General features: G+C 39.2%; 1 protein-coding gene across 11 annotated transcripts in view; it reads left to right on the top strand.

Moving 5' to 3' along the window:
- The window catches only part of PRRC2C (proline rich coiled-coil 2C), a 93,750-nt gene that overhangs the window by 50,170 nt on the left and 18,894 nt on the right, over nucleotides 1-24,686 (top strand). For all 11 annotated transcript variants that reach the window (XM_027046301.2, XM_053209584.1, XM_053209581.1 and 8 more), the window contains exons 15-23: nucleotides 894-1,104; nucleotides 3,058-5,307; nucleotides 7,353-7,561; nucleotides 11,860-12,014; nucleotides 13,324-14,092; nucleotides 14,500-14,585; nucleotides 19,231-19,419; nucleotides 19,548-19,799; nucleotides 21,152-21,244. In XM_027046301.2, coding sequence (XP_026902102.1) covers nucleotides 894-1,104; nucleotides 3,058-5,307; nucleotides 7,353-7,561; nucleotides 11,860-12,014; nucleotides 13,324-14,092; nucleotides 14,500-14,585; nucleotides 19,231-19,419; nucleotides 19,548-19,799; nucleotides 21,152-21,244 — 4,214 coding nt within the window. The remainder of the gene's footprint in view (nucleotides 1-893; nucleotides 1,105-3,057; nucleotides 5,308-7,352; nucleotides 7,562-11,859; nucleotides 12,015-13,323; nucleotides 14,093-14,499; nucleotides 14,586-19,230; nucleotides 19,420-19,547; nucleotides 19,800-21,151; nucleotides 21,245-24,686) is intronic.

Genomic DNA, 24,686 nt, shown 5'->3' with positions numbered 1-24,686 from the left:
AAGAGGTATAATGGAGTAAGAATTTAAATTAGGGTGCCTAGATTTTTAATCAAAATTTCTGTAACTTTGCACACAGATGAGTTAAAGGCAGACACTGTCGCAACAGTGTGATAAGGCCAAGACACTAGTTATTTTCAGTTTTGTAAATATTATTTAAACATTTTTTGAGTCTTAAATCATGCTTTCTGTTATTTGCTAAATTGTTTTCATTCTTTTGAGTGCTTAAGCATTTGAATTTTGTCATATATTCTGTATTCCAGCTTTTCCATTTTTCCCACCTAACACTGGACTTTTCACATAAGTTAGCTGAAAACCAGTGAATTAGCAGTCTTGTGTGGAATCTATCAGAATAAATCCAGATAGTACATTACCAAAATGATACCGAGGAAGATTATGGGTATGATCATAATATAAAAATATCAAGAGTCATGCCTTAATTTTAAAATATATACTGCAATTTTAAAATTTAATAATTGATAGCATTATTGATCAACGGAGTAAACTGTATTAATGGAATTTTCTATAGGAAATATTTGCTCTGGAAGTCTGTCACTGTTGGTGTAATCCTCTTTGTTTTTTATTTACATGCATAGAGGCATCATGTGTTACCTGATTTTTATAGGCTTTTTTTTCTTCCTTTAAAGTAAAAATAAGCTGCTATTTTGGTTTTGTTTCACTTCCTCAATTCTTAAATCTATTTAATAGCAACAATAAGAATCTCATTCACAGAAAAACTTGTGTAATTTTCACTGATCATTTCTTGAGTTCATCACTTTAACTTGGCAAAAAGTATTTCTGTAGCTCAAGTATAGAGAGTCCCAATAGTAATTAATAACCCAGATTCTGTGTGTATAGTGATTGTTTTCCCCATCTTTTTCTGACCTTTTGTAAAGGAATGATTCCTCCCAAGCCATTAATGAGAAGAGAGCAAATGGAAGGATCACCAAACAGTTCTGAGTCATTTGAGCATATAGCACGATCTGCAAGAGATCATGCAGTCTCCCTCTCTGAACCTCGTGTGATGTGGGGGTCGGATCCCTATCCTCATACGGAGCCTCAACAGGCCACTGCTCCCAAGGCAACAGAAGAACCTGAGGATGCAAGGTAATGGTAGAAATTAACAGACTAAACTGAATATTGTGGTAAAATGAAAAGTAGGTAGTGTCCCTGAAGATCATCCTGGTTTAGGACTGAGCCACAAATCTGATTTCCTCCCATGTAGTGTATGTCATTTCATTTTTGGACATGCATTGTTTTTCTGTCATTTCTGTATTAGAGCATTTTGTCACCTAGTTCTGTACACTGAATTAAATATTGAAATTCAGTGTTGAATGTTAAAATTGGCAAGTTTCTACTGTTGATTAGATACTTGATACGTAGTCTAGCTAAAGTGTTGATATAGTTTTTCCACTGATGAGAAATGGTAGACATTTGATTATCAGTATCTTGTGGAAGTTTTCTAATGCTGAGAGAAGGATAAATACTAATTTACAAAGATCCTTTAGGGGAACCTGGGGACGCCTGGGTAGCACAGTTGGTTAGATGGCCAACTCATGATCTCACCTCAGGTTTTGATCTCAGGGTCATGAGTTCAAGCCCTGTGCTGTGCTCCATGCTGGGCGTGGAGCCTACCTAAAAAATAAACACTAAGATACTTTGAAGTAGCAGACAGTTGGTGATCTATAATAATTGATAGCTATGAAGTTAGAACTTCTGCCTTTTTAAGGGAGTGTATTTTGTGATGCTTTATCATTCTGATTAATCGGGGAAGATAAAGCTACTCTGGGATAGTCTTCGATTATAATTATAGGTGGAAATTCTTAGTCTTGGAATTCACGTCAGCGTGGGACACGTGCATGGCTCAGTCAGTTAAGCATCCAACTTTGGCTCAAATCATGATCTCAGGGTTTGTGAGTTCGAGCCCTGCATTAGGCTCTCTGCTGTCAGTACGGAGCCTGTTCTGAATCCTCTCTCTCCCTGCTCCCCACCCCCCCCCCCACTGCCTCTCCCCTGCTTGCTCTTGCTCTCTCTCTTGCTCTCTCTCTCTCAAATTGAATAATCATTTAAATAAATTAATACTTCATATCAGCATAGCCTAAACTTCTTTTTTCTTATGAAGTTCATTTGTTTTCAAATGAGAGGGAAAAAACATACTGTATCTACCCTCAACAAAATTTTTAAGTGTTTGTACAATATCGTTAACTCTAAGTACAGTGTTAACAATATTGTACAGTGTTTTACAGCACATTTGTAGAACTTTTGCATCTTATAGGAACTTTTGCATCTTACTGCCTCCTAGGCCCTGGCAATCACCATTCTGTTTTATGATTGGATGAGTTTGATTATATTATATACTCATATAAGTGGAGTCCTGCAGTGTTTGCCCTGCAATTGATTTATTTCAATTAACATAACATTCTTATCCATTTGGTAGCACAGAATATTCCATTGTATGTATATATATTCCATGTATGTATATATATGTATATACTACATTTTCTTTTCACGGGGCTTGAACTCACGACTCTGAAATCAAGACCTGAGCTGAGATCAAGAGTTGGATGCTCAGCTGACTAAGACACCAGGCACGCTGACACCACATTTTGTTAATGCATTCGTCTGTCAGTGGACATTTAAGGTTGTTTCCACCTCTTGGCGATTATGAATAATGCTGCACTAAACTTTTAAAGGAGACAAAGATTAGGATCCTTTTTAAATGTTTTTTATGATTAGGATCCATTTACTTTTTTTTTTTTTTTTAAGGTTTATTTATTTTGAGACAGAGCTATGTGTGCGCAAGCCAGGGAGAGGTAGAGAGAAAGGGAGAGACAGAATTCCACCAGGCTCTATGCTGTCAGAGGGGAGCCCAGCTTTGGGCTCGATCTCATGAACCGTGAGATCATGACCTCTACCAAAACCAAGAGTTGGACGCTTAACAGACTGAGCCATCGAGGTGCCCCTCATTTACATGTATAATTAGAGAGGTTGTTTTGCTACACACTTATGCAAAAGAGTTTTTGCGTTGATAGCGATGCCTCTGAATTCTCATTATTTTAGGCCTGAAGCCTCACTGGATCCGGAACCGATTACTGCTGCTTATCCTGTAGAACACAGTCAATTAGAGGCTCATCCAAAAGCAGACTTTGTCAGAGAATCAAATGAGACAGAAGTACAAAAGTTTTTAAGCAGATCTGTGGAAGACATTAGACCTCGCCATACTGACACAAATAATCAGTCTGCTTGTTTTGATGTTCCTGATCAAAAACCTGTATCCACTCCTCCAGAAGAGCGGATTTCGGCTGGAGCGGAAAGTCAGCCTGCCCGGAAAAGAAGTGTTTCCCATGGCTCTAACCATACTCAAAAGTCAGAGGAGCAAAGAAGTGAGCCATCCGTAAGCATTCCTAAAGTAACCAGCAGATGCACTGATCCAAAGGAACCAACAGAAAGGACTGAGGAAAAACCAAAGAAGGATGGCTTTATACGATCTTCTGAAGGACCAAAACCTGAAAAACTATATAAATCCAAATCGGAAACTCGTTGGGGCCCAAGGCCAAGCTCCAACAGAAGAGAAGAGGGTAGTGATAGGCCTGTGAGAAGATCGGGTCCCATTAAAAAACCAATACTTAGAGATATGAAAGAGGAACGAGAGCAACGGAAGGAGAAAGAAGGGGAAAAGGGAGAAAAGGTCCCTGAGAAACTTGTAAAACCCGAGAAGACGGAAAAGAAAGATCCTGTCCCTCCAGTCCCACCGCCTGCTGTGCCAACTCAGCCACAGTCAGCTCTACCACCACCTCAACCAGAACCAGAGAAATTCCCTTCAACAGAAACTTCAACTTTGGTTCAAAAGCCACCTCAAGATGCTGAGAAGCCCTCAGAACCTGTAAGTAGTGTTGAGGTAGAGCCTGTGGCTAAAACTGTAAACCCACAGATTGTCACAGCACCAACAGTCAAAGAAGAAAAACAACCTGAGAAAGTTGGTAGCAAAGACCTTGTAGAGAGGCCTCGACCAGATTCAAGACCAGCAGTTAAAAAAGAATCCACTTTACCCCCTAGGACCTATTGGAAAGAAGCGAGAGATAGAGATTGGTTTCCAGATCAAGGGTACAGAGGTCGAGGCCGAGGCGAATACTATTCCAGGGGCCGGAGCTATAGAGGTTCTTATGGAGGGCGTGGCCGTGGTGGGAGAGGGCACACTCGAGATTATCCTCAGTATAGAGACAGTAAGCCACGGACAGAGCATGTGCCCTCAGGACCTCTCAGACAGCGAGAAGAAAGTGAAACACGAAGTGAGAGCTCCGATTTTGAAGTCGTTCCCAAAAGGAGACGACAGCGAGGTTCAGAGACTGACACAGACAGTGAAATTCATGAAAGTGCAAGTGACAAGGATAGTTTAAGCAAAGGTAAACTTCCCAAAAGAGAGGAACGTTCTGAAAACAAAAAGCCCATGAAGCCTCAGTCTTCTTTCAAGCCTGAAAATCACATCCGAATAGATAATAGACCTCTAGAAAAACCTTATGTGAGGGATGATGATAAATCTAAACCAGGCTTCCTTCCTAAGGGAGAGCCTACACGGCGAGGCAGAGGGGGAACATTCCGACGCGGCGGAAGGGATCCTGCAGGTCGGCCATCACGCCCTTCCACCATCCGAAGACCTGCTTATCGGGACAATCAGTGGAACCCAAGGCAGGTAGAAGCTCCTAAGCCAGACGATGAAGAGCCACCAAGAAGGCATGAGCAGTTTCTTCCTATACCAGCAGATAAACGACCTCCAAAATTTGAGCGAAAATTTGACCCAGCTAGAGAGAGGCCCCGAAGACAACGTCCTACCCGGCCACCGAGACAAGACAAGCCACCTAGATTCAGACGTCTCAGAGAGAGGGAGGCTGCTTCAAAAACCAACGAGGTGGCAGTGCCCACAAATGGCCCAGTTAATAATGTTGTTCAAGAACCAGTTAATCCTGCTGGGGAGATTTCTGGAAACAAGACACCAGACTTATCTAATCAGAACTCTTCAGATCAGGCAAATGAGGAATGGGAAACAGCTTCTGAAAGCAGTGATTTCAATGAGAGGCGTGAAAGAGATGAAAAAAAAAATGCTGATTTGAATGCACAAGCAGTTGTAAAAACCGGAGAGAATGCTTTACCTCCAAAAAGGGAAATAGCAAAGAGAAGTTTTTCTAGCCAGAGACCTGGCGTAGATCGCCAGAATCGGCGCGGCAACAGCGGTCCACCCAAATCTGGAAGGAATTTCTCAGGTCCTAGAAATGAAAGGAGAGGTGGGCCGCCATCAAAAAGTGGGAAGCGAGGGTGAGTACTTTGGCTTCAGTGTAATCAACTTGTGTTCCTTTAAAGAAGCTGAAAGTTGAACTGAGCAGAGGAGCCAGTCTAGACAGAGGACCCAGACATTGTTCTCCCCCAGTTTTTTGGTCTGTTCTCAGAGCGTAAGGGTGCTTGAGCAAAAGAGGTTAATGGTCTCCGGAGTCTTTGCCTCCTAAGTTGTTATTTTCCAGAAGAGTCCTCTTAGGACTTTGTAGCTTTGGGAGGAGAGTCTTCACACTTAGAGAAGGGCCTGCACATTGTCTTCCTGTTGGTAAGTCATCTTCTAGATGACAAGCAGCCCTCCTTTCTTTTTGGGGTTTTCTTTGCAAAACTGTGGTGCTTATAGGTGTCCTCTGTGATTTAAATGAATACGTTTTAACCATATGTTTTATCGCTCTGTACTGGTTGCTAGGAAGTGAATGTTGAACCTTAAGAATAAGTGATATTTTCCTCTTGAGTTGCAAACCTACAATAAATAATCCAGCTGGATAAAGGCCCAGAAAGCAAAGTCCTGCCCAGTCACCAAGGCCACCAATAACATAAATATCTTTGGATTTATTTTAAAACAGTTTTCCTAAACTGTGTTAAGCTTTTTCTGTTCTTTTAAACATTAAAATGTTTATAATAAATTATCAGTTTATTTAATATTAGGAAAAATTACAGTAGCAGCATGCCTACCTTTATTGAGTGATTGATTTCGTTTATTTGCCTAGTTTTAAATGTAGGTTTTGATACTTCCTGTATAAAACTCTCCTTCCTCTCCACTAAAATGGAGAGAAAGTAATAGTACTTACAAGCATTGGTAAACATTACAGACATGACATTTGTGAATTGCATAGCATAACATATCTGGTATATAGTAACCAACTATTATTATAGTATGTCCTGGTTTTTTACCAAATTCCTAGGTTTGGAGCCTGAGCTGATAAGAAATTTATTCAGATAATTACTATAGTCATCTGCATTGGTTAGTTACAATATGCTTAGTATTTCAGATTACTGCATCCGTCAATGAAAATATTTTTGCTTTCTGATAACTTAGAAAAATTTTAGGGAAATAGTATGACCAACTGTGTTTCCTGAGTACTTTCTTAACACAGAATTTGAACCTCCCTTTAAAAGGTCAAAAGAATTAGGATAACATACGTAGCCGCAGTTTAGTTACTGACTATAACCAAACTATTAGAGTTTTGAGTAATAATAATACTCAAGGGAAATCTTGATCTGGTTTTTGTGTAATGCAGATCTCAACAACTTAAGACTTTCGTGCCATGTAGATAGTAACAACTTTGAACGTGCAGATATAGCAGTTACTGGTTGGTTGTAGTTAAAGGCAGTATTTTCAACAAGTCCTGTTTATAAGAAACGATTTTCTTCTAATATTTGAGGTCATGCTTTGTGCCAAGCACTTGGTAAGCTTTTATCTCAAGTGATACCAATGGCTAAGATGAATTAGTGAACCCATTTTCTGTGGTGTATTTTCATAAATTTAAACAAACAAATCCAAGAATAAAATTTGATAGGAAACAAAAACTATAGAAATGCATTGGATTGTGAAATATTTCCGAATTAAAAGTGATTTTTTATGTACTTACATTAATGTATAAGTCTGATTGAACTTTTAAAAAAATACACGTAAGCAGTGCTTTTTAAAATTTTCATATGCTGCCCTCTTGTGGAGAAGATCCAGTAGTGAATCCTCTGGACTAGTTTGTATCATAAATTTTCTGGATAAACAATATTGATTAGCTTATTTATACCATGATAGACACAATAAGAACCTTCAGGGCACAATTGGGATTCTAGAGTTTAATTCCTGGAAGGAACTCATGGGAGCTAGTCCATCTCCTTTATTGGGAAGCTCAGTTTTAGTGACATTGTACTCAAGAAAACTCACTAAGTCTTGCTGGTTTTAGAGTTAGAGTCTTCTGTCCCACTGTTTCTTCTTACATTAAACTTATAAACGGCCAGTAATCGTTTTTCATTTGTTCGGTTATGTGGAGGTGATAATAACTCAAATTACTGTTTTATAGGCCATTTGATGACCAGTCTGCAGGTACAACTATTGTTGATCCCGTCAATGGCAGCTCTGCACACCACCAGGAAGGAGCACCAAATGGTACAGGACAGAAGAACTCCAAAGATTCGACAGGGAAAAAAAGAGAAGACCCCAAATCAGGCCCCAAAAAACCCAAAGAGAAAGCAGATGCACTGTCACAGTTTGATCTCAACAATTATGCAAGTATGTCTTAGGTTCCTTTTGTTTATATATCATCTGCTACATTTAAGTGGACACTGTAATTAAAGGAGGCCAGAATTGGGCCTACAATGTGGAGACAGAGGCTGATTATGAATCACTAATTGATAAAATGAACTAACATAACACCAGGTTTTAGCACAGCCTTGAATACGTAACAAAGTTCTTGTTAAAGATAATCCACAGGGTTTCACTATTCTTCATAAAAAAGGTTAATGGGAAAATTAACCACTCTGCCTTGCCAAACAGGTATAGGAAAACATAGAAAACAAAGATCTGAATTCTGTTCCATATGCTTTATAAATTTGGTTTCTAAGATACGGTGAATACAGAATAAATAATAGAATGGGAGGCAGTGTTGCTCTGGGTAAATACTTTCAGAAAGCCACGAAGTAAAAGGATATCAAGTGCGAAGAATAACACTAGTAATAAGAAAATATTTGGTGAGGAAGTTAACAAGGAATACACCTGTATTTTTACCATATTTGCCATTCATTCAGATGAGACTTAAGCAGGGAGTATTGTGTAAAATTGAGATCTGCTAAGACCACATAGTAATAATGGGAAAGTTAGGTACTATTATTCCAGTATTAAAAATAAAGACTAGACTTTTCTTCTATTTAACGGTCATTTAAACTGTGAAACTCTTTGGGCCCAGGCCCTTGGCATTATCGTTTCTAAATCAATAACTCTAAACATGTGGTCCCAGCATCACCTAGAAATTTGTGACAAACACAAAATCTACCTCAGATGTACTGAATCAGAAATTCTTGGAGCAGTCTGTGTTTTAACAAGTTCTCCAGGTGATTCTGATGTGAGCAGATATTTGAGAATTACTGTTCTAGAGTACCATTTTAGGATTCACGTAGGAAAGAAAGAAACTTGGTTTAGTTGTGTGTTTAAGAATTTTTAGTTAGATTACGGAAACCAATTTGACAATAAGTTATATTAAAAAAATTTTTTTTAGTTAGATTATGTAAAGCATTGGTTCTCAACAGCAGTGATTTTTGTACCCCGGGGATGTCTGGCAATCTCTGGAGAACATTTTGTCATAGCAGGGGGGCTGCATGCTACTGACATCTTAGTAGGTATAGGCCCAGGGTGCTGCTAAACTTCCCAGAGTGCACAGGACGGGCAGCTCAAAATGCTGATAGCACTCAAGTTAAAAAGCACTGATACAGAGAGAACAAAGTAGACCCGCAGGAAGTTTGGATGCCAGCCTTGTGGTGGTCCATAAGAGAGAGGAGAGCCTAAACACCGTATTTGCAAAATGACAAATGAAGATTATAAAAAGTCCACAAAACATGGCAGATTTATCTTCCCAAATACTTGTTTACCAGTTTTCCGTCTTCCAGAGAACTATTATATTATTGGCTTAAGACTTAAAAAGGTGAGAACTCCATTGTATTTCTGAATTGGTGGTTGGAAATTGAGCTATTCGTTTTTATTTTTCGAGAGAGAGCGCACACATGATCGAGGGGAGAGAAAGAGACTCTTAGGCAGCCTCCACTCCCAACACAGAGCCCAGTGTGAGACTCTGTCTCACGATTGTGAGATCATGACTTGAGCTGAAGTTAAGAGTTGGCTGCTTAACTGACTAAGCCACGAAGGCACCCAGGCTATTCATCTTTAAAACTCATTAAGATACACTCATCCTTAGGTTGTTTTCCTAATAACATTTAAGTAATTTCTCTTTAGCCCAAAATGTTACAAAGCACCAGGTAAGAACAGGGTGTTGAAAACAAAGTATTATTCAGATTTCTATAGATGTTGCCTGTAGTTGGGCAAACGAGCTCTTCAAAGGATTCTAAAAAAGCTCTTTGGCAAGAAAATTAAAGTAATGAGTGATGGCATGGCTATGAAGAAAAGCTTTACACACACACGATGTAGTCCAAGCGGGAGACTGAGATGAACTTACAATTGAAGGTCTCTTTACCACTGTGATGTAATGGAGTGCACGGCATCCAGTGACTTGTCTAAGACCTTTCATTGAAATGAGTGCTGTTCCAATTTAGAGTTAATCTTGTAAAGGACTTAAAACCCCACATAGTAGAAGTATCATGGATAAATCAGAGCCAATCAAGGATTTATTAGAAAAGCAAAATAACATGGGGTGCCAGTTTGGCTCAGTCAGTGGAGTGTGCAACTCTTGACCTTGGTGTTGTGGGTTCAAACCACACGTTCGTTGGGTGTAGAGATTACTTACATTATTGTATTATTATTTTTTTAATGTTTATTTTTGAGAGAGAGAGCAAGTGAGCATGTGCAGGGGAGGGGCAGACAGAGAGGGAAAGACAGAATCCAAAGCACACTCCAGTCTCTGAACTGTCAGCACACAGCCCTACACAGGGCTCAAACTCACAAACCATGAGATCATGACCTGAGCCGAAATCAAAAGTCAGTCACACACTTAACTGGCTAAGCCACCCAGGCGTCCCTGAGATTACTTAAAATTTTGTAAAAAAGAAAAACAAGAACAGTAATAGGTTTTAAAAAGTGGGGCGCCTGGGTGGTGCAGTCGGTTAAGCGTCCGACTTCAGCCAGGTCACGATCTCGTGGTCCGTGAGTTCGAGCCCCGCGTCAGGCTCTGGGCTGATGGCTCAGAGCCTGGAGCCTGTTTCCGATTCTGTGTCTCCCTCTCTCTCTGCCCCTCCCCCGTTCATGCTCTGTCTCTCTCTGTCCCAAAAATAAATAAACGTTGAAAAAAAAGTTTTTTTTAAATAAATAAATAAAAAAAATAAAAAGTGGGAGCCTGTCTTAGTATTTTTGTTTTCCTGTCACTATTCACATAAGTGGAAATTTTTAGCTATGTAAAGAGAATTGTTTGCAAGTGGATTCCCTACAAACCACTCCCTGATGATACCCTCTTGCCATCCCTCACAGGTTATCACCTTTCTGAGTTGTATACGTATCATTCCCAAGCAAATTCATATTTTTGTTTTGTGTTCCCCATTTAAGATATATATATTTTTTACAAATTAACATAACTTACTTGAATTGCCTTACCCTCCCCTTTTTTTTAAATGTTTATTTTTGTGAGAGAGAGAACATGAGTGGGGGAAGAGCGGGGATGGGGACAGAGGCTCCAAAAGCAGGTTCAGGGCTTACAGCAGTCAGCCTGATGTGGGGATTGAACTCCTGAATCATGAGATCATGACCTAAGCCGAAGTCGAATGCTTAACCGACTGAGCCACCCAGGCTTCCCAGCCTCACCCTTTTCTGATATTTATTTTGGAAACATACCTGCAACCACAAGTTGCATTGCCTGACCTATTTTAAGTTTTCTTTTAAATATTAAATTTAAGGGATCTTGGGGCACCTGGCTGGCTCAGTCAGTCGAGCATCCGACTGTTGATTTCGCCTCAGGTTGTGATTTCAAAGTTACTTGAGCCCCATGTTGGAGCCTGCTTGAGATTCTCTTCCTCTCTCTTTCTCTGCCCCTCTCCCTCACTCGTGCTCTTTCCCTCTAAAATAATAAGTAAATAAACTTAAGAGATCTAGATTTCTTACACTTTCTAGGATGTATAGTTTTAAGAAGATAGCCCAAATAATTGTTAGTTGGACAATGAGTTGAAAATACATCTTGAATTACTAATCTGCAAGGTTATTATGACTTGGCATACATCTGTGCTACTTTACATTCACGTAGAACTTTCACATATATTTTGTTTGTTTTTAACCAACTACACGTTGTAGACAATGGTCTGCATAAAACAGGCATTAAGAGTCATAAGACCAGCTTGGCTATTCACCAGCTCACCTTTAGCATGTCAGCTTCTCAAGAGTTTATTTGTGTTTTGAAAAGGAGAAACAATAGTAATATCCACCTTTTAGAATGGTTAGATACAAGTAAAGTGCTATGTAGATGCGTATAGCACAATACAGATTGGATCCTGGGAGAAGTAGAGGTTACGTGATTTGACTAAGATAGTAGAGTGTTTTAAAAGATAACACCACTGTATTGCTGGGGGAAAAAAGATGCATATCATTCAGGGACTTCAAAAAGTCAAAAAAAATTTTTAACCTTATTTATGAAATCATGTATCTATTAAGTCTCCTGAAATCTTAGTAACAAATGGCTACTTTATGGTTTGGGAATTGGGTTATACTGTGGATTATCAGAACGAGATTTTTGCTTTGCCTTTCTATTTTCTTTCTTTCTTTCTTTCTTTCTTTCTTTCTTTCTTTCTTTCTTTCTTTCTTCACTATTGGATTAAACATGTGTTTATCTTTTCATTTGAAAAACAGAAAATATCATTTTAAATCTTTTTCCATACCCATAGGTGTTGTTATAATTGACGACCATCCTGAAGTAACAGTAGTTGAAGACCCCCAGTCAAATTTGAATGATGATGGTTTTACGGAAGTGGTTTCCAAAAAACAACAAAAACGTTTACAGGATGAGGAACGTCGAAAGAAGGAAGAACAAATCATACAGGTTTAGTATTTCAGTTTGTTACTAGATACTTAGATTGTTGCCCAAAATATATTAGCAAATAATCAAAAGGTTTCTATCTACCTGTAATACCAAGGCTGCATTTATTCATGTGTTCTAAATGGCTTTGATTGTCACAACTTTAAATTGTTTTTAACCAGAATTGAGGTAAATGTTAAATAGAATGTAATCACCGTAGCTCACTATTTGCCGTAGAGAAGACCATCTTTCATTCAGGAATGTTTCATGTTTCAGTACTGGTTATCTTATTTGTCCCATCTTACTTCATGGCAGAGCTATTTAATTTTAAATTATCTTGGGAAGCCCCTGAAGACACCTGCCATGATACAATAAATTGCAGATTCTTGACCTGTAAAAGTTTTAATTATAATCTAAACTAGTTCATTTAAACACACAGTATGCATCAAGGTAAGTTACCCCATTTAAATCAACCCGGACATCCATTTTGCCAAATGCTGACACAGGATAAAAATAAATAAAACATATAGATCTTAGTGATAATAAGCTCTAACAAATGAGAAGGCCCAAAAACAAGAAACACTGTAAAAATTCTATGTGAATGGTAATATTGAGTTCAGTCGAATATAGCCCTTGGGACTAGATATTTTCAGAAGTCATTCATTCATTTGTCTGTTTATCTATTCATTCATTAATTTTTAAGGTAAAAATGGTATCCTATATAGCATAAGACCCCAGTACACCCACAGATTAATATTTCTGTGGCAGATGTAAGTTGAGCGAAGCCAGTAAGTAGTTTTTTGTCAGATCAGGTCAGATTTTTTTTTTTTTTTTTTTAATTTGAGAGAGAGAGAACACACAAGCCGGGGAGGAGCAGAGAAAGAGGGGAAAATACAGAATCCGAAGCAGGCTTCAGGCTCTGAGCTGTCAGCACAGAGCCCGATGTGGGGCTCAAACTCTTGACCTCGAGACCATGAGCTGAGCTAAAGTCGGACGCTTAACCGACTGAGCCACCCAGGTGCCCCAGATCAGGGCAGACTTTGCTGCCAGTTGAATTCACTGAAAAATTCCTTAATTTTTTGACTTTTAGAATTGTGAAAGAGATTATGAAACTATATATCAAGAATGTATAATACATATTTGTCTTTTGTCCCTAGTAACATCTTGGGTTTTCATAATTTAAAATCTCATTGCAGCTTTGATATTTTTGCTCTATCAAGTACCTATTTTGCAAACTAAAGGGACTAAATTAGTAGATCTTGTTAGAGATATTCATAGACCGTTAACTTTCAGCTACATTATTGACAAAAATGTTTCTTAACAATTTTTTAAGGTCTGGAACAAAAAGAATGCAAATGAGAAGGGAAGAAGTCAGACTTCTAAGCTTCCTCCAAGATTTGCCAAAAAACAAGCTACAGGACCCCAGCAAGCCCAGTCTCCAGCTACAGCTCCAGCTACAGCCTCAGCCCTGGGCCCAGCCCCAGGCCCAGGCCCGGCCCCAGCCCCAGCCCCAGGCCTAACTGCAGCCTCGTCTCCACTCCCAGCCGCGGCCTCCACTCCTGTCCCACCCTCCACCTCAGCTGCAGCTGCCGTCTCTTCCGCAGCCCCAGCCTCTGTCCCCATCCTCACCTCAGCCCCAGCCTCAGCCCCAGCCTCTGTGCCCATCCTCGCCTCAGCCTCCATTCCCATACTTGCTTCTGCCCTAGCCCCGGCTTCAACCTCAACCCCAGCCGCCTCAGCCCCAGCCGGCCCAACCCCGATCCCAACCCCGGCCCCGGCCCCGGCCCCAGCCCCGACCCTAGTCCCCGCCCCACCTTCAGCTCCAGCCCTCGTCCCCATCTCTGCTCCAGCCCCCACTGCACCAGCCCAGACTCAGGGCCAGACTCACAAACCAGTCCAGAGTCCACTTCAAACTACGACACAGTCTTCAAAACAGCCACCACCTTCAATCAGACTACCTTCAGCTCAGACACCTAATGGTACAGATTACGTAGCCACAGGAAAATCCATCCAGACCTCACAGTCACATGGCACACTTACAACTGAATTATGGGATAATAAGGTGGCCCCACCAGCTGTGCTGAATGACATCTCAAAGAAATGTAAGTTCAACAGAGAAGTGACGGGTGGGGTATGGCATGAGAATATTAGGTTTGTTTTCAATTTCATTTATGCACTTGGCATATTTTCCTAGCCACCTTTTTTTTTCTTAGTAAGAAGCAGTAATAGTAATTTTTTTCTTCGCTTTCTTTCTTGAAGGCTTTGTTTCTAAAACAAGTGTGTTATACTTTTAACAGCCATATTTTATGGACACAATTTTGTGTTGATTAAAAAAGTACACTGTTTGCGGGGGACATCTATTTATTTTGGTCTACAAAATTCTCTTAAGTGTATCGTGAAAGTCATTGTTTTATTGTCAGGCTACTGTTGAAAGAAAAGGTAAAATAGGTTAGGGATTATCGAGCTCTAAATTTTAATGGTCTCATTTCCCGTGACTTCTTCTTTTTAGTAGGTCCCATTAGTCCACCACAGCCACCTTCAGTCAGTGCGTGGAATAAGCCCCTAACATCGTTTGGATCAGCTACTTCATCAGAGGTAGGAGGAGACTTAATAATGGCCTTAGTTGGGGTTAGTGTACCGGAGTTCCCTTAAAATAGTTTTCAGACTTGAGCATGCATCACAGTCACCTGGACAACTTATTAAAAGAGATTGCTGAGACCACTGCCCAGAGTTTTCCACTTCATTAGGTCGGTTGAGACCTACATACATTCCTTCCTCCCTCCCTCCTTCTCTCTGTCTGTCTCTCCCTCCCTCCCTCCCTCCCTCTCCTTCTTTCCCCTCAAGCAGGGGAGAGATGCAGAGAGAGAGAATCTCAAGCAGGCTTCACACTCATCATGGAGCCCGACATGGGTTTGATCCCGAGACTGAGATTATGACCTGAGCCAAAATCAAGAGTCAGATCCTCAACCAGTTGAGGCACCCAATCACCCAGGCCTGGATACGTTTCTAACAAGTTCCTAAGTGATAGTATTGCTGCTGGATCTCTACATTTATAAGCTACTTCTCATCTTTAGACCTAATAAGGTTAACATTTTTTTTTTTAATTAGGTTTGTTAAAAATATTTATTTTGAGAGAGAAAGAGACTGTGAGGTGGGGAGGGGCAGAGAGAGAGGGAGAGAGAATCCCAAGCAGGCTCTGTGCAGTCAGTGTGGAGCCCGACTTGAGCTCCAGCCCACAAACCTCGAGATCATGACCTGAGCCAAAATCAAGAGTGGATGCTCGACCCACTGAGCCACCCGGGTGCCCTGAGGTTAACATTTTTTAATTCAAGTCTTAATAAGAGTGCTTGTGATACAAAGAATATAAGTGCAGTTACTAGTTTTTTTTTTTTACTTTTCTACCATGTTTTTGCTCGACTAATTAGACAGTATAATTACTTAGAAGCAGTGTTTACAGAAGTTTTACCATAATTTCTCAAATGTGCAGTATTGGTAAATGACTAGGTTAGCAGGTTTTCACTTATTCATTGAACAAACATTTCTTGAGCACTTGTGGTATACCAGGCTGTGTTCTGACTCATGGGTTTACAAAACAGGGAGAGAGTGTGATTAAAAATGGACAAAAAGCCCTGTATTCATGGGGCTTCCGTTGTGGTTGGGAGGGAACCACTAACATATACCATATAGTATGTTAAATGGTGATAAGTGCTGAGGAGAAAAGCCAAGTAGGGAAGGTATGTAAAGTAATTTCCCAAGAGATATGGAGATCATTTAAAATTGGTTGGCTAAGAAATGCCCCTTAGGTGAGCATTTGAGTTAAAGACTTAGAAGACGTAAGAGCAAGCTATTAAGATTTCTGAGGAAAAGTGAATTCCTCATTCAGAGAATAGCAAATACAAAAGCCGGGGGAGAGGGATATGGCTGATGTGTTTGAGGAAGATCAGGGAGGTCTCTGTGGCTGTAGTGAACTTAAGGGATGGAGAGAGAACAGATGAAGCTAGAAGCATAACAGAAGACAGACCCTACAGGGCCTTTGGGAGACGCAGGAAGATAATAGATAGTTTTAAGCAAGAGAATAACAGTACCTGAATTTTAAAAGGTTATTCTGAGTAGTTTGTTAAGACTAGTCGGGGGGGGGGGGGGGGGGCGCAAAGAGAAGTTAAGATGCTATCATAATAACCAAACTACAGTAACTTAAACCAAGGAGTGGCATTAAAGATGATGAGAAATGGTTGGTTTTTAGGTATTTGAAGATAAAGCTGACATGCTGATGGATTAAATATCGTATGTGAAAAAGAATGAGATTTATCTCCAAAGTTTTTGACTTGAACAAGAGGAATAGAGTTTCCTTCAGTTTTGATTGGGAAGCTATAAAATGGATCAGCATTGGGGGAAAAGATGAGGGAGTTTGGTTTGGGGCACGTTAGATTTAGGTTGTTATACACATCTAAGTGGAGCCGTTGGGTAGGTTGTTGGATGGAAGAGTCTGTAGTCCACAGGAGATGATCTGGTTTGGAGACATGAATTTCAGTCATTAGTAGGCACTTAAAGTGATGCGGTTGGATGAGGCCACCAGAGGAGAATGAATTCTAAGAGTGGTTAGAAAAGAGAAGAGAATCAGAAGCTAAGTCCTCAGGCTTTCCAACTCATAAAAAGCTGTGATTGGGAAAGTACCCTGGAGGATCTAAGTGAACAATGAGTTGAAAAGAGGAGGGATAAATTGAATGTGTCAGATTCTGCTGAAAGGTCAAGTAAGATAGGCCTGAGAATTGAAACTAATAATGTGGTGGTCACTGGTGACTTTGACAAGGGTAGTGTCAGTGGAGCAGTAGGCATGAAAGCCTGGTTAGAGTGAATTTAAGAGAAAGTGGGAGGGAAAAAATGCCTGTAGAGAAAAGTATAATGTGGAGTCACTGCATTCAGTATTTAAGATCCTCAGTTTAATCATTTTTCTTCTTCCTGTTGGTATAGGCATTAGGATTAATCGTAGCATTTTTTATATAGGAAGTTCAAGCTATTTCATACTGATAACAAAAGACGGGGTGGAAAGTGTTTCTTGTGTTTTGGACGGGTACACTGGATTCAATGAGTTTATTAAACTGTTTGTTACCAGTTTTTAAATTGACATTGAAGTACTGGAATGATTTTTCAGCACTCTTAGCTGCAAGATTTTTCTTGTAGACATTCTCCTATGGGTTTCCAGTACTGCAGGAGAAAGCATACTTGAAAGAATGCTCATATCTGCCTTCAGACAGGTAGCAGAGGAAGATACTTTGGTGGTATTTCATTTTTTTCACGTCTTTCTTTATCCTTTTTATGTTTTCTGGATAGAATGTGATTGATCATTGCACATGATTTTGGAATATTGCCTCATGGTGAACTTTGAGCTAGCAAAGTTACATTTCACTTTTAATTCATTTCATGGATGGAAGGTGTTCCTTAATGGGATTTCTTGAATGACTCTAGTGAAATACAGTTCTTTTTTTCCCCTTTAAATGTTTGTTTGTTTGTTTGTTTGTTTGTTTGAGAGAGAGAAGAATCCCAAGCAGGTTGTGCGCTGTCAGTACAGAGCCTGGCGTCGGTTTGAGCCACCCAGGCACCCCGAAGTACAGTTCTTTATGATAGTTTCACTCAGTGCTATGAATGTTAGATACACCAAATAGACCCATCAAGATTGGTGATATAATATGATCTCAGTTTCATTATAAATATTTTTTGTTTCAAAGGATATGATATTCTTCCTAAAACTCACATTCTGTAATAGTGCTATTATTAACTGTCAATCTGGCTTTGCATTTCATTAAACTATGTATAAGTTCTTAATTGTTTCTGTACATAAAATCAATAGCTTTCAGTGATTAATTTCTGCACTATTTTGCTTTTCTAATGTTAAGTGTACATTTACACTGGATTATAGAATTTCATCATTGACTAAAGCAAATAGAGATTTTTATTCTAAGTTACATCAATAATGTTTGCCTGTATTTGAAAGAGAATATTCACATATTAAAAGTAAATCTGAGGGCACTGGGTAGCTCTGTCAGTTGAGCATCCGACTCTTAATTTCGGCTCAGGTCATGATCCAGGGGTCGTGGGATCTAGCTCCGTGTCAGGCTCCACGCTGAGCTTGGGGCCTGCTTAAGGTTCTCCTCCAGCCCCCTCTGCCCAGTAAACAAAATAAAATAAAATCTGGATGGCATGTTCTTTTCATACCGTTGATACTGTTACAGTGATAAATGTAACAGTAACCTTACACAGAAATTGACTGATACACTAAGTTCAGGGATACCTACGCTGATAGGACATAATGATTTGATTGTAAGACCAAGGCCTGAAGTTGAACCTTGTCCCAAGTTTTGTTTGTTCGTTCTTCCTGAAAAGATTAAGTAATTGTTACAAATGTTCTGTAGGTTAGAAAACCCTATTTTGTCTAGCTTTCCACTAGTTCATCTTCTACCACAGCTGCTAACACCTGCTATGTTCCAGCCTCCACTACCCTTTTTTTAATTCTTAACCTTTACACCGGGTGTTTTCTCTGCTAGAAACACTTCCCCCTGATTTGGTCTTTTAGATTAAGTTTCGGTGTGACCTCCTCAGGGCCTTTTTTGTCCACCAATCTGAAGTGGCTTAACCATGTATTGATCTTTGCATATCCCTTTCAAGTTGTTCATTTTCTCCATATGCTATAATGCAAATTCTGCAAGTTAGATTAAGTTAGATTCCTGGTGTCTGGATTAGTGCCTTGCACAAAGACGCCACATAAATTAGCAGTTTAATTTGATTCCTAAATTGTGTGCACTCTATTACCAAACAGAGAGTATTTTCATGGACATTATTTCATTTTCTTTTAAAGGAAAGTATGTGACACGTGTTCCTATCTTTCTTCTCTCCCTCATCCGTTTATTTGTTGCTGATGCTGTCTTTGTGTGTCTGTTGCTTTTACATTTGTTATAAATGAGTGAGTAGCTTGAGGCTATGATTTGCCCACACTCAAACTTCTAACTCTTAAAGCCAGGACTTTAGAAAACGTAAGTCTTGTCCTGGTTTTCATTTTATGAGTCGTTTTTTAATACAGATCAGTAGTGGCTAAAGGAAAGTTCTCTTAAAACATGATCAGTGTCAGTTAATGCATAGATTGCTTCAAACCTCCTGTTATGAAATATGTGCTACATACATCATTAAGTCATCTTTGAACTCCGTTTGCTTTGATAATAATCAAGTTTTAATAATATTTTCCTAGGGAACAAAGAATGGTCAAGAAAGTGGAGTTGAAATTGGCATTGACACAATTCAGTTTGGTGCTCCAGCTTCAAATGGGAATGAAAATGAAATTGTGCCTGTGCTTTCGGAAAAAAACACTGACAAGATACCTGAACCGAAAGAACAACGGCAGAAGCAGCCTCGGGCAGGCCCTATCAAAGCCCAGAAGGTAAATATAATTCATATGAAAGCCACTAACATTTAAAGGAGAATGGTTAACAGTTTTAAAGTTGAATTAATTTTCAATGAATTGTCTTTGGTCGTGATGCCTTTTTGTCATAAATATTGAATTTTTAGCTTCCAGATTTGAGTCCAGTAGAAAACAAAGAACACAAACCAGGTCCTATTGGAAAAGAGCGATCGTTAAAAAATAGAAAGGTGAAAGATGCCCAACAGGTGGAGCCAGAAGGACAAGAGAAACCAAGCGCTGCTACAGTCAGAAATACAGATCCTGTAACAACAAAGGAAACCAAAGCAGTTGCTGAAATGTCTACTGAAATAGGAACAATGATTTCAGTCTCATCCACAGAATATGGCACTAATGTGAAGGTAGGCAACATGCAGTGGTGACCGGCTCGGTTGATGCAAACCATGTCTGAATGAGTGGAGAAAACAGCAATAATCCTCTTCTCTCTTCCTTCATCTTTCTGCTTCTTCTTTCTTCTTTCTTCTTTCTTCTTTCTTCTTTCTTCTTTCTTCTTTCTTCTTTCTTCTTTCTCTTCCTCGTCCTCTTCCTCTTCTTTGGCTTGAGGCATATAATTCTATAAACTAATGGGTTATTCTGCAGAGACTCTTTTATTGCATGGTATGTATTTGTGATCTAAAGAAATTCCTTATAATAAATTATTTCTTTCTGTGGAAATTTATTCTTAATTCTGGACTGAGTAGTTTAAGTGAAAAATGTGCACACAAGATTCGAATGCTTTTCATTGGGCTTTGACAGGCTTTGAAAGGATTGTTGTATGTTTTTATTTTGTTAATGGTGTTACAGTGGAGCCTTACCTTGCCCACTAGTAAGATTTTGAAATTAGGAAGTAGGTCAAATCAAATTTTTAGTGACTCCAGGATAGCCAGTTTTCTTCCAGGGTTGCAGTAGATCACTTCCATTGCTTGAGCACCAGAGGAAATCATTGACTAGTGTCATTGACTAGGGACCTCATTGAATGAAAGGTGCAGATCTTTAAAAATACTCATTATGGCAAGATACACTGAGTGACTTATATGGACCAATGCTTGTGGGAATGGCAAAATTTATACCTGCCCTTTTGTGTTCACTCTGGTTCATATACTCAATGAGAAGAAAGGTAGGTGGAAACTTTAATATTTGAATATTTCGTTCCTTTTAATTGCTATACAACTCAATACATGTAAACAAAAAACTCGGATGATCCAACTCTACCATATTTAAAGAACAGATTCATGAAGATAAACAGGTTTATCCTAAAACCTAAGTGCAACAACTAAGATCTTGACACTCACTTATCTATGTTGTATTTTGAAGAGAATAAAAAAAAACAGTAGTTGAAAGTAAGCTATAGATTAAGTATGAGAACCACATAGAGTTCTTTTAGTAATCCACAGAAATAAGTGGTACTGTTGGCAGCCTCCTACTGTGCAATGCATGTAAATTTTTTAAGTTGTAATTGGAGTGTAATTGTACAGTATAGCAATGCATTAAAAAAAAACTGTACAGGACCCCAGCAGTAGTTGAAATGTCACCCCTTCAGTGGTGAGTCCACGTTTGTTTTATCACACTATTGCTTTTAAAGATTTGAGTAATTTGAGTCTTAATATCTCCTCTTCTGCTTTCTCCAAAACAACTTTACATCTGTTAGGCTATCATTAGAAGGTGAGTCACTAATTTAGTTTACAGCGTATTTTTTTCTATTACTGCTCCACAGGAGTCTGTGACAGACTATACTACACCTTCTTCTTCTCTGCCTAACACTGTGGCTACTAATAGTGCAAAGATGGAGGACACTTTGGTTAACGATGTGAGTAATCAACTTCGGACGTTCAGGTTTGGTCAGGGACCTGCTGTTGTTACCTGATACATACCGTGTGACCGATACTTAATTCCTCTCTGGGAAAGGTCCTAGTCAATTTGTATTTTGGGGCACTCATAACAATAAGTACCAAAAATAGTCAAAGCTTAGGCTTAGTTTCATAAGTACTAATCCTGTTAACCTGGTTTTGGTTAAGAATTTTGTTCTTTCCTTTTACATTCTACAGATCCAATAATTTATTTGGTTGATAATTTTGTTCTTAAATGAAACCTTTCATAATGCAGTGAAAGCTCACTCAATTAAAAAGAGTGTTGCCAAAGATTCCTTGTGTTTCTTTTTGAGCTTAAAAAAAATTACATTGTATCTTAGCAACATTCCTGTTGTAAAGATTGAGCTGTAACATATGTATAAGTACTGTACTTCAGAAACTCTCAAATGCTCTGTTAAAAAGTGATAGTAAGTTGGGGCACCTGGGTGACTTAGCTGGTTGAGCATCCAGCTTCGGCTCAGGTCATGATCTCGCAGTTCGTGAGTTCAAGTCTCACGTCAGGCTCTGTGCTGACAGCTCAGAGCCTGGAGCCTGCTTCCAATTCTGTGTCTCCCTCTCTCTCTCTGTCCCTTCCAGTTTGTGGTCTGTCTGTCTCTGTCTGAAAAAATAAGCATTAAAAAAAATTTTTTTTAAGTGATAGTAAGTGATGTAAATTTGGCTGTAGTTTTCCAGAACAGCCGTGTTATAATTCAAGATTATGTTAAGTCGTTACAGTCCCTCATTTTGCCTAGTTCATTGACAGGTGAAAAATTATAAGCCCAGACAAGTTAGGTAACCCTCTGCGGTGGAAGAGCATTTTAGAGTTACACATGCGGCCCTTGTTATGGAGGGCAGGTGTGGTGGAAATTTGGTCAGTTGCTCTCTTTTTAAAATATACAATAAGGCTCATTCTTTTCAAAAATCTCCTTCACAGATATATTTAAACCTTTCACACAAAGGGCTTTAACTCTATCATTCTGAGAATAAAAATCTTAGGTCTTACAGATGTTTTTCCCTGTGCTTTCTAGTTTTACATCTGGCATCAAGTATATGGAATTTTAGAGACATAAAGTGCATTAGGGATCATTTAATCCAACTTTAGTGGTCAGGCCATAGGACTGAGGAAAAGGGAGAGAGAAAGGAGTATGTTTCATGTTTTCTGTTAGTGATAGGAGAGCTCCTCAGGAGCTGATTAATGTAATGTCTCCAGCTTTTCCATGTAATAGAGCCTCTCTTGATATACCAAATCCCTTTTCCCTTACCTTTTTGGAGATAGTCTTAAATTTCTTTAATTTCCTGTAAGAAGTAATGGGAAATTTGGAAAGGACAGAAAGACTCCCTGTCAGATAAGTGTGGATACCACTATGTTGATTATCAAATACTGAATCAGTAAGCCTCAACATAAAGTTGAATTATACTTTGTCTTCTCTCATTAAAAAAAAATTTTTAGATGACACTTTTTCAAGAAAGTATATGATGCTTTCTGCCAGACCACCCTCTAAAAATATGGTTCATGAAATATGGATAAGTTCTCAGAACCCTTAAAAGTCATTGAAAATATTCATGAGAGTGTTTTCATGGTTTCCGTGTGATCTGCAGTGCTAATCAAAGTGTAGTTCCTTGTGCATGCAGGATAACTAAAAGAGAGAGACCCAGACTGTGTCTGAGCAAGTAGTCTACATTTGCTTTTTAGCTGTGTATCCACAGCATGTGTGAAAACAGGAAGATCATCTTGGGTCAGGGAGAATTACAGGTGGTCATCAGTTTGGAGTGATTTCACAGTGGTGCTTATTTGTGCCAAGTATAGTGGTGATTCTGAACTTAACTAACGTAGCGTTAAAAACAAATGTCCTAGGGGGGCCTGGGGTGCTTAGTCGGTTGAGCGTCCAGCTCTAAGTTTCGGCTCGGGTCATGATCTCACTGTTCCTGGGTTCGAGCCCCGCGTTGGGCTCTGCGCTGACTGACAGTGCAGGGCCTGTTTGGGATTCTCTCCTTCTCTCTCTGCCCCTCCCCTGCTCACGCACTCTCTCAAAATAAATACTTTAAAAAAAAATGTCCTACATGGGAAAAATTTTAGGACCTTTTGAAATGTTCCTTTTTCACTCATTAGTGTGTTTGAGGGTTTTATGCATAGAGCTTTTGTGTTTTGAAAAAATTATTCTTGATAAAGGTTTATTCCCCTTATCAAGGCTTAATCTACTTATTTAAGATATTTAGCTGGTGTTTATTGGATAGTATTACTTAATGTTACAATCATTTTGAATCTTGAATCTTTGAATGTCTTGAAGATTTAAATGCAGGTGTTGGGTTTTTTTTTAATTTTTTTAATGTTTTTATTTTATTTTATTATTTTTTAATGTTTTTATTTTATTTTTTTGACAGAGAGACAGAGCATGTGCGGGGGAGGGGCAGAGAGAGAGGGAGACACAGAATCCAAAGCAGACTCCAGGCTCCGAGCTGTCAGCACAGAGCCCGGCACGGGGCTCAAACTCACAGACTGCGAGATCATGACCTGAGCTGAAGTCAGACGCTCAACCGACTGAGCCACCCAGGCGCCCCTGTTTTTTTTTTGTTTTTTTTTAAATTAATATTCCTAGCACAGCTACTTAAAAAATGTATAAAGTAATCTCCATTAAGTAGTCCATGGTATTCTCAATTTGTTAGTACTCCATAGTACTACACACAAAGTGATCTTAAAATGATTACCTTAAAATGCTCGCTAAGCATCTCATTTTATCTGAATAAGTGAACCATCAAAATCAATCATACTGTAGTACATAATAAAATCTCAAGGTCTAGAGACTTAGAGGGGAAAAGATATGTGTAGAGAGTTTGTAATATATTCACGTTTCTGACAATATTTGCCATAATCATGTTATAACTAGAGCGAGCCAGGTTGCTCAGTGTAACAGGGTGGTAGCAATATTCTGTACTTTCCTCCCAATTTGACTTTTGTTTTTGAATCTAGTTATAAGAGTATTGACTAAATTGCAGGAAGGAGATTAATTTCTTAATATTTACATTATCATGTTAAATGCTTCTGGTAGAACCCATGGGTCCCTGAAAATTTTAATGGAAATTATATTCCTTAGAGCTCTGCTACGTAATGTAATGTATGGTCTAGGAAGCATCACCACTTGGGTACCTGTTTGAAATGCAGGATTTTAGGCCTTACCTCACTCCAGCTGACTAGAATCTGCATTTTAATAACATCCCCTGGTGATTAGTATACACATTAGAATATGCGAGGCAGGACACCTGGGTGGCTCAGTTGGTTAAGCATCCAACTCTTGATTTAGGCTCAGGCCATGATTTCTTGGTCATGGGATCAAGCCCTGCATCAGGCCATGTGCTGCCAGTGTGGAGCCTGCTTGGGATTCTCTCTAAATAAATTTAAAAAAA

Source organism: Acinonyx jubatus, chromosome E4 (genome assembly GCF_027475565.1).
Source record: "Acinonyx jubatus isolate Ajub_Pintada_27869175 chromosome E4, VMU_Ajub_asm_v1.0, whole genome shotgun sequence".
In the NCBI taxonomy this organism is placed as follows: Eukaryota; Metazoa; Chordata; class Mammalia; order Carnivora; family Felidae; genus Acinonyx; species Acinonyx jubatus.
The sequence above is the reverse complement of the archived record's forward strand: the minus strand, read 5'-3'. Positions and strand labels throughout refer to the sequence as shown.